This window comes from Sinocyclocheilus anshuiensis, unplaced genomic scaffold, assembly GCF_001515605.1.
Source record: "Sinocyclocheilus anshuiensis isolate Anshui unplaced genomic scaffold, SAMN03320099.WGS_v1.1 scaffold966, whole genome shotgun sequence".
Taxonomy (NCBI): domain Eukaryota; kingdom Metazoa; phylum Chordata; class Actinopteri; order Cypriniformes; family Cyprinidae; genus Sinocyclocheilus; species Sinocyclocheilus anshuiensis.
In genome coordinates this window covers 374,076-383,948 of record NW_015540909.1, presented here as the reverse complement: position 1 = coordinate 383,948, position 9,873 = coordinate 374,076, and the positions used below count along the sequence as shown (strand labels likewise).

At 38.9% G+C, this 9,873-nt stretch overlaps 2 protein-coding genes and 1 pseudogene across 3 annotated transcripts in view; 1 reads left to right on the top strand and 2 right to left on the bottom strand.

The window, feature by feature from the left end:
* LOC107689188 (pre-mRNA-splicing factor RBM22) overlaps positions 1-1,115 on the top strand; it is a 5,931-nt gene extending 4,816 nt beyond the window's left edge. The window contains exons 10-11 of the mRNA XM_016487117.1: positions 234-365; positions 460-1,115. Coding sequence (XP_016342603.1) covers positions 234-365; positions 460-608 — 281 coding nt within the window. The 3' untranslated portion in view covers positions 609-1,115. The remainder of the gene's footprint in view (positions 1-233; positions 366-459) is intronic.
* Positions 1-5,694, bottom strand: part of LOC107689189 (myozenin-2) — a 6,847-nt gene extending 1,153 nt beyond the window's left edge. Inside the window, exons 1-6 of one of the 2 annotated variants that reach the window (XR_001634310.1) lie at positions 5,576-5,694; positions 5,308-5,396; positions 4,507-4,661; positions 2,879-3,041; positions 2,601-2,784; positions 1,259-1,522 (exon numbers count right to left, since the gene is read on the bottom strand). Coding sequence is in view for 1 of the 2 variants with exons in the window: in XM_016487118.1 (XP_016342604.1) it covers positions 1,339-1,522; positions 2,601-2,784; positions 2,879-3,041; positions 4,507-4,661; positions 5,308-5,374 (753 nt within the window). In the remaining variant the exon portion in view is untranslated. Of the gene's footprint in view, positions 1-691; positions 1,523-2,600; positions 2,785-2,878; positions 3,042-4,506; positions 4,662-5,307; positions 5,397-5,575 lie in introns of those variants that run through there. The other variant, XM_016487118.1, reaches the window with a different exon arrangement.
* Positions 5,695-8,403: 2,709 nt separating this feature from the next.
* Positions 8,404-9,873, bottom strand: part of LOC107689210 (ADP-ribosylation factor-like protein 3) — a 21,903-nt pseudogene continuing 20,433 nt past the window's right edge.

Sequence of the window (9,873 nt, the reverse complement as noted above, 5' to 3'; positions counted from 1 at the left end):
AGTTGAATTACTGAAATAAATGAACTTTTCCATGACATTCTAATTTATTGAGATGCACCTGTATAAAATAATAATAATAATTGCTACTACTAATAATAGTAAAACTACTTTTTCTATGTACTGCTTTTACAACGGAATACAATTGTTCCAAAATAAATTGAATGGGGGGCCACTAAATATTATATAAGGTAGAGCAGTATGTGAATTTTCCCTTTCTCATACTTTTTCAACAGCTCTGCCCCCACCCCCTATGTCTGATGAAGATGCCTCCACCAACTACTTCAACCTGGCTCCCAGCAGCTCACCTGCTGTCATGAACCTGGGACTTCCTCCTCCACCTGGGGTTGCCATGCCCCCACCGCCTGGTGAGTTTCACCCCACTCACTTCCTCCTTCCTCGTTTTTTGTAACCTATGATAATGTGCTTCACTATCCCGTTAATCTTATCTGTTCTCTCCAGGTTTTGGTCCTCCTATGTTCCACACCATGGATCCCATGGCCCCGCCGATGCCCCCTCCAATGGTCATGAGGCCCCCCGGACAGGTCCACTACCCATCCCAGGATCCTCAGCGGATGGGCGCCCATGCAAGTCGCCATGGAGGCCCTTAGATAGTTATACAGCTACCTCACTGTTCAGCAATGACTGCTGAACAACTGAACCCAGAGTGATGTCACCTCTGCCCACATTTTTAAGTGTTTATATCTGTCAATCATTTTCACAGCAAGTGTAAGAAGGAATGCGTAATGAACAAGGAAAAATACCAGCATCTCAGAATTTAAACCACGACAAAAACTTTTCTTTTTAAGCTTTTGTTTTAAAATAACCCTTAATGGTTTCTGTTATCTTTTTGTCAGTTTTGTATGTAATGATATGAAACAGATATCATGCCTTTTTAGGGCCGAATGACAAATAATTGGTTGCAGTGACCAACAATTACCAAGTGGGGGCACTATTGACTATTTCATGCACCTGAAGTCTTTATTTGTTTGGCACTTTATTGTCCTGCACCTCTAGAATATTCCAGGATTCTTATAACAGTTTGTGCTAGTGTCCATCTCTCCCCCTTTTTATGTAAAGTATGACGTGTGCTGTCCTGAATTGTTAAGACTTTTTTTTTTTTTAATGTACAGCGGTCTAGTTTGTGGTTACATTAAAGGATCTTCACATTTTGAAATATTGTGTGAACGATTGTGTAAACATGTTAATAGACAATGTACAGTATGTAAACTTTAAATTGGTATTTGATGGCTCAGCTCACAATTCACAGTAGCAATTTAGGCATCCCTCAGAAATCCAGTCCTCAATTGTAGTTTGGCAAAATAGTTGCGTATGCCATCTTCACAGATCGGGAGACTCTGCAGCGTACTGGATGCTCCAGCCAAGTGGAGTACGATTGAAATTGGGCCGATGGCACATCCTGTCCCAGGTCAGGTGTGGCTCTGTGTGAGCCTGCAGCATCTCAAAGCCAGGCAGCGGCAGAGCCTTGCCAGTGCCTGCTGTGCCACCAAACGGCGTAGGAGCTCTGTGAAAAATGACAATGATTGTTGTTCATGTCCCTTTTTTATTGCTAAAAATAGCCCGACTTTCCCTAACAGCTGAGTGAAACAAGTATTGTCTTTTTTACTTGACATACTGATACATGAGCCTGGACCAGCGTAAGGTTTCAAGACACAAATTCTGTTTTAAGGCATGACCTTAAAACCAGCCATTTTTGGCAGGCAGCCTTACCACGCCAGACATGCTAAGAAGTCTTTTATGTGTAATGTTACTAGTAGTGGCTGATGCCCTTCCTTAATTCAGTCACTATTTTGAGGGACCTTTGCTACGTTATCTACTTCTATATAGAGACTTATTTAGATAATCATGTTTAACAGCATGATACCTGGGGGGAAAAAACTACTTTACCCTTGTTTCCATAAAATCAGGGACCAGTCAGTGAATCTTGACAAGCAAATTGTGCCAAAAGAACACATTAGTGTCCCGTTCACTTCCATGAAGCACTGCACGTGATGCAATCAAGCCTCCCTATGCTCTCAAACTTAAATACACTAGTCAACATTTGAAGTGGATCAAAACCTTTCATCAAAGTTGTAAACCTAAAACCAAAATATCTTTTTTGATCCACTTCAAATGTTGACTACTATATTTTTGTGTGTATATCTATATCTTTTTTGCTTCAAATCAAAGTTTATTGTGATTCACCTCAGTGCTGATTTGTTTGATTCATGGCTTATAACTTAAAAAAAAAAGTTGAAATAACTTGTTTATAAAAATGTGAAAAATACATATGAATACAAGGCAGCTGAAAAAGTTGGTCAGGCACTTTTGTACTGGATTGCCATTTGCAACCCAATTTACTTCTGAATTATGTCTGAGGATTTTCAGCAAGATTTTCAATAGGAAACTAATTTGTCATCATTATTTAATAGCTTGTGTGGCCAGAACATCAGTAGAAGAAGTACATTTGTTGCATACATTGATGAATAATACACATTGGTTGTAATAATTCAATCTTGGTTTCAAGTTTTAATTTAGCATTTACTTCATGCTGAGTTTAGTATTGAGGGTGGAAGTATCATTATGTTGTGATTAATTTGTACCTGTTGAAGCATTTGTAGTTGGCTGGGGTGAGTTTGTAAGGTGGCTCAGGCAGATGGGTACTGATGTTAGCCAACAGCGTTTCATTCTCAATGGGTTTTTCCTCCCAGGGTGATTGATAAGACTTGGGGATCACAGTGACATTGAACTTTTCTGGAGGAACCTCTTTCAGAGGCCCCCCATAACCTGTGTAAGAGAATTGAGTGACCTTCAGAATTGTCCTTTGACTTTGAGAACAACAGAATCCTTAGTGTACTCATACAGAAGTGTGCTGTATTACCAGGTGCAAGCACACTTGGGTTTCCTTTCTTAGAAACCGTGTGTTTTAGTGTGGTGACTAGGCTGTTCTTTCCAGGCTGGTTGATGTAGATTTCAGAGGTGAAGCAATCACTTCCTTTCTCTCCTTGCATGGCATTCTGGCCTTGAAGTGTTTCATCTAAGTGCTAGACAGTGTTAAAAGATAATCCATTATTACTGAACCTACAAGCTTAAAAATAAAAGGTTCCCCAAAGAACCTTTCAGTGAACAGTTCTTAAATGAACTTTTTTTTTTTTTTTTTTTTTAATTAGTGTGAAGAACATTTTAATAATCTAATGAACCTTTTTCTTTTTTGCAATGAACAGATACTATGAATGTTAAAGGTTCTTCATGGAACCAGAACCAGAGGGGAGGGGTTAATAGTTACTTCAGGGTTGTCCAATCCTGCTCCTGGAGGGCCTTTAGGGTTTAGCTCACACCAGCTGCCTTGGGCTCTTAAAGGCCTTGATTAGCTGGTTCAGGTGTGTTTAATTAGGCCAAGAAACTCTGCAGGAAGGTGGTCCTCCAGGTGTACGATTGGACACCCCTGAGTTACTAGTAGATTTGCTCACTAAACTTCTTTAGTGTTGCTCAGGGGTGTCCAGTCCTGCTTCTGAAGGGCCTCAAATACAGAGTTCTGGCATAAAAAACAAGATGGCGCAGTCCGATAGGTCTAACACAATCTGACCTAATGACATCATTATCACATGTCACAGCTGATTGGTTGTCTTCTGTATCGGTAGCCAATGAGCTCGCTGCTCAACATTCAAATATATGACTAGTGCTTGCTGTAGCAGTTGCAGCTTGCTTCAGAAACCCTCCGCCTTCCCCAGCTCCACCTGTATAGATCTGCTATGAGGTGATTCATGTATGCTATATGGGGGTTATTTCATGTATGTTATATTTGCAGCAGCAGTATTTCTTACATGCTCACAGCAGTATGTTATGGATGTATTGACAGTAGCAAATCTCAAGACCAAATACATTAACATTGACATGTACATTATACCATGCCAATCCCTCCAAGAGTTGTCATGACAGAACTGTAATTAAACACACCTAACTAACTAATCAAACTCTTCAGGGTGACTAGAAATTTCAAGGCTGCTGGTTGGATCTAAACTCGCCAGGAAGTTGGCCCTCCAAGAGGAGGATTGGACACTTCGGATTTTACATTCAAACAGCTTTCACAACCCATTTTACTTCTATATAGTAAAGATCTTGCAACTCTGAGTGAAACAGGAGATTAAATGAAAAGTAAATAGGGTGGGACTTGATCTTGACTCACGAATGTGAGTTTGCAGTCGATTGTGAACCTTTTGAGGAAGGTTTTTAACATGGAGGCAGAAGGGCAAATTTAACCTCAAGACAATTTCAGCAAATCTAAAAGGTAAAACTTTTATCCAAACATATTATTTGTTATTATTGCCACAATATTAAAGTTAACCCACATAGAAATGGTCTTGCCTATTGATATTAGCCTAAAACAATAAAATAGCTATTTGGCTACTAACATTGGGACCAAATTCATAAATTCGTAATTATATGGGTCAATAAATTGGGTCAATTCTGATTTTTATGTTGACTTTAACCCAGTTTAAGATGTCTTACATTCAGGTGTCTCTGTGCTATATTCTCCAAGGTGAACCTCTCCACTCTTTTGAGTCTCTCGTGGAACATTATAGATCCTCTGTTGGACAGCAGATTGAGCTCCTCCATCATCAGATCCCGAGGAACACTGATCTTCTTCCCCAGGTTCAAACATACTGAAGTACATGTACAGATATGTTGAAATGCATTGATATCAATCACAGAACAACTATCCCTTATGACATTACATTGCAATGTTATAAACTAGTAATTGCAGCAAACTAGTAATTACATGCCATTCTTCTGAAAGTTGATAAAAAAAACTCAGGTTTTCATTAATACTGTATGATCATTCATAATTAATGTCATTAAAGCATGTCTTACATTCTCTGTCATCATCTTTGCCTCTAAAATCGTGAGCACAATATGTGCGACTGTGATTAAATCATTAAATTTGACACAGGCATCTGGGTGTAACCTCAGCCTGCTGTTCGTTCAGTAATGTTTAAGAGGGTTCAGATCTTTCCCAATCAGGCGTGGATGAGTCATGATCTCCTGGAGTAAAGCATTTAGTCTCCTGCTGTCATATTACATTACAAATACCCTTACTGTTTTGGAAACCGAGTCAAAGCAGTTGAGACATGCCAGAGCAGAAAGTGAAAATTTGGCTCTCTGTTTTCACTTTTCAGACTGTTTTGCTTTTTTCCCCACATGTCACAGTGCTGTTGCTTTCAAGCTGATTTAATTGAATTAGTCTTATCCGTTGAGATGGTGTGCTGTTGGAAGAAACTGAGCTTTTTTCCTGCTTCTGATGTGTCTTACCTCCATCTGTGTCCGAACACAGCTCCTGTTGCTCTTTCTTGGGTACGACAGTGTATGGCACAGGCATGGTGATATTAATAGTATCCAGCCTTCAATAAAACCAGTCCAGTAAGATTAATAATTATTTTTTTTCCCAAGTAAATGAATCTGATTGGTCCCTTTCTTTGTGGTAGATATATATGTACTCCTTTGATCTCAAATCAGGCCTGAAAACACTTGTTTAAACTGAGACAGAACAAACAAATCCTTTGATTACAGCAAAACTTACCAATTTAAAATCCTGTGTTCGCCTTTATGCCAGTATTGATGATGTATCCCGTCCAGAGGTAGAAATGCTTATGTGAGCCCACATCAGACACACTGTGGACCCTCTTTTTGCCCTGGTTAGATCACTGTCTTATTATAGCAAGTGCAGTGTGTATCTAATGGGCTTGGATTAGCACAGTGGAGCTTCAGCATCCACACTAATGAAAATTTGATCCACTGGCCATAATACTAAGTGTACAGACTGGTGACCGGGGAGGAAGGCAAGACTTGTTTCCAAGTATGTCTGCCTCTGAGGTTCAATACCTTTTGCTGCAGACATGCCAGGGATCTGAGAAGGGGCTGCATTTTTTTTCAGTGTTTGGCTAAACAGAGTGCTGCAGGGATAACCTATTTTTGTAGGCCAAACCTGAAAATAAGCATTTCATCACTTCATCAGGTTTTTTTGAATGGGTTTTTGGTTAAATGCCTGAAATAAAGTCTGTGGATGAGATATTTTCACCTTTTACTTTTACATCAAAAAATACATCAGTAATACACCCCTTGTGATTGTTTTAAAGCTTTTATTGCCTTGAAAAAGCGTTTGCTAACAAGTGGCTAAGTGGGACTACAGAGGTTGTTGAGGACATTAAACGTTATAATGTCGAACAGGTAAACTCATCTACTCACTAGTTCAGCCTCTTTGTGTTTATAATCATGGTCTTGTTAAATTTTCTAACTCAAATTTTTATGTTTTTTAAATGAAGACTTTGAAAGAGTTGTCAGAAGCTTAAAACCAGTTAAACTCTGCGGACCCGGATACGGGTCCAAAATCGCGTTAAAAATGTGTATGCTTCATTTACATAGCCTTCCTTATATGGTATCAGCCCATATATGGGTTTATATTCATAAAGCAGTAAAATTAAGGTTAGAAATGTATTCGTCCCACACACGATTTTCCGCCTAACCATTGCGAATTTTTTTTTACGAAGAATGTGTATTTTATATATTTTTCACAAAAAAAGTCAAGTAATATATCACAAGAAAGCTCTCATTCTCAGGAATTTGACGATGTAGATTATTTAATTGTGTGACAATCATAGATCGAATTATCTTCAATTGAATTGCGGGGGAAAAAAGCGGATTTTTTTATGTGTAACATTCCTACTCGTAGCACTGCTTCAGTTAGCTGCAAACAGCCACAAATATCTATATACTCTATATTATCTTTTAGATTAGGATCTCTTCTTTCAAACAAGACCATTTTCACGTTTCTGCGTGCTTCCATCGGTGAGATATTCGCGTTCTGTCCAGGTAACGGAATCCAGCGCGTCTGGAAATAATGGCTTTCCATCTCATTCCAGTGCGCAGGCAGCGCGTCTGATGTTATAGATCTGCGGTCGGTTCTGGGCTGTAATTGGTCAGATTACATGTCACTCAGATCAGATATAATGTAATAACTCCTGTTTAGAAGCTGTTATTTGAAATATTATTTTTTTCTGGTACTTTTTGGCATCTAGTGGCATCAAACAAAGTAAATTGCAGAGAGTTGGGCCTTATAGAACCTGAATTACAGATTTTCAAAAAAATAATTAGTTTTAAAATCTCCAAAAGCCCTATGTTTTTTTTGTGTTTATAGTAATATTTGAAAAATATGTAATGTTATTTATAAAGAATTACACTCATGTTTTGTAGTTCAAAGGGTTTTCTTTACAATGAAACCATTTTTTTTCATTTCCTCCATTGTATGTGTGCAGGGTAAATATTTGAATTTGAGTATGTTAAATTTAGGCGAAAATACCAAAAAACGCCCTGAGCTTAAGTGGTTTTAATGGTGGTGACATTATAGTCGTGTGAACTTGGTTTAGTTAGTTTATGTAGCTTAAGTTTACCTTTTTACTTTGTGCGATTGTATTTAGGCTTCAAAATTAATGAAAGTTGTGTTAATCTGTGAAGATTGTTATGATGATAATCAAACCTTTGTTGGTCATAGAGCTTATTTAATGCAATAATCCAAATGCCAAGGGAAAAATCCTGTCTGGTTTTTGTGAAGGGAACCAGGGTGATGCTAACTGACAGGTTGGCCTACAAAAATACATAATATGTGAATTATTTAGAACAACAGCATTCGCTTTTATGATACATGTTTTTTAGATCTTTCAAAAATGTTGGAAAACTTGGAAAAAAAAACTAGCATGACTAGTCTAGGGTCTTGTTTGAATTAGAATCAAAGACAATCTTAAACAACTAAATTTTAATGTTACAATTTCACTTCACATAATCATAAACGTGTTGTCCACACAGGATAATCATAGAAACTATCAAATTCAGTCATACTGAGACAAAACAAAACAAAAAACACAAAATACAAGAGTTTTGCTCTGTTAGAGATAATTCTCCGGTGTGACAACTATCGAAACAGATTATATATATTTGTGAAAGTGAAAGTGACGTGACATGTGGCCATCCAAAGTGCACACACACAGCAGTGAACAGACACACACCGTGAACACACACCCAGAGCAGTGGGCAGCAATTTCTTGTTGCGGCGCCCGGGGAGCAGTTAGGGGTTCGGTGCCTTGCTCAAGGGTACCTCAGTCGTGGTATTGAAGGTGGGAGAGAGCGCTGTACATTCACTCCCCCGACCTACAATCCCTGCCGTTACGAGTCTGACTCTAACCATTAGGCCACGACTTCCCCATGTGTCAGTGTATTTGTGATAGATACACTGATACCTCATTCTTATTTTAGGCTGTAAATCTTGCTTGTGTGCATTATTTATGCCCTGATATGTCATATTTCTCAAAAACATGACAGCAAAAGCATGATTTACAGATTTGAAAGAAAGCTTGTCTAGTCAGAGGGCAACACATCTCTCTGTAAGAGCATAAAGCCCCGTTCACACCAAGAGCTATAACTATAAAGATAACGATATTAGCGTCCACACCAGCGAACGATATCGTCTGTTTATTTTCAAGCGCACGGTCGTCTGCCGCTTTAAATTCTTGAGCTCGTTACAGCAGGATGGATTCTGATTGGCTGTCAATCAGACAGCGGTTGCGTACGGTGGCCGAGAAGTGCTAAACAAATCACAATTCTGAAAACAAAATAACAAATTACAAACGCAAATGCAAGTCTAAAAAACAAAATAACAATTCACAAAACACAACAACAATTCAGAAAACAAATTAACAAGTCAGAAAACACAATGACAAATTCGAAAACAAAATAACAAGTCAGAAAACACAAGGACAAATCCGAAAACAAATGAACAAGTCAGAAAACACAATGACAAATCAGACAAACCGGAAGAGGTAGGTATAGTTTGAGACAGCGCCATTGGTTTGGGATTACTCACCGCTGACTGGATGAGACATCTGTCAATCAACATATATAGGAAGAACCAGCCGAAGAACAGCAGAGTCGTGGTAGAAAGTTCGGAGATGGTATTAAAGTAGCTCAGTTTAAATGTAGTGTATGAATTGCCCTTTCAACGTATACAGGGAAGAACCAGCCGAAGAACAGCAGAGTCGTGGTAGAAAGTTCGGAGATGGTATTAAAGTAGCTCAGTTTAAATGTAGTGTATGAATTGCCCTTACTATGGAATAAAAAATACGGAGTGTCTATTAACACTTAGTGCAAATAGCCTGCCTTGTTGGCAGTAATTCCTGGTTGGGATAGTCAATACTTTAAAAGCGGCTATAAAACACCAGCTCCAGTGGCGCAGATGGTTAAGTGTGAGTTGTTGGCTTTTTGATGCGATCGACCCTGGGTTCGATTCCAACTTTTGCCGAACTTTTTTTCCTCCCTTTTCAAATCTCATATTAGCAATGGATTCTATTATTTAAAAGGACACGTCCAGTTTTGTGTGAGTGAAGGAAATCTGCTTGCGAGTGGAGATTCGTGCTCGTGCATTAGGCCTATATGGATCACGTCACATTATGCGCTCTCGACATTGTCATTAAAATCGCGCTATAGATGCCGCCTAAAATTAGGTATAAAGGAGAAGAAAGCGGTCCTAGGCAGCTGCCTACACATGCCAGGATGCGCCACTGCCAGATGCAGTTATAAATTTAATAAAAACAAGCCTTTCGCAAGACATCTGGTAGGGGGGGCACCTGGGGTGGCCAGCCAAATTTCAGGGGGGGCCGGTGCCACCCTTGGCCACCACGTAGACACGCCCCTGGTGAACGGGGCTTAAGATATAAAAGAGGGAAAAATGATTTGTTTTGTTTGATTTCCTGCCAGTCTCTGTTGGCAGCCAATTTACAAACAGGAAGATAGATCATTAATATATTTACCAAAAAAAAAAAAAAAAAAAAA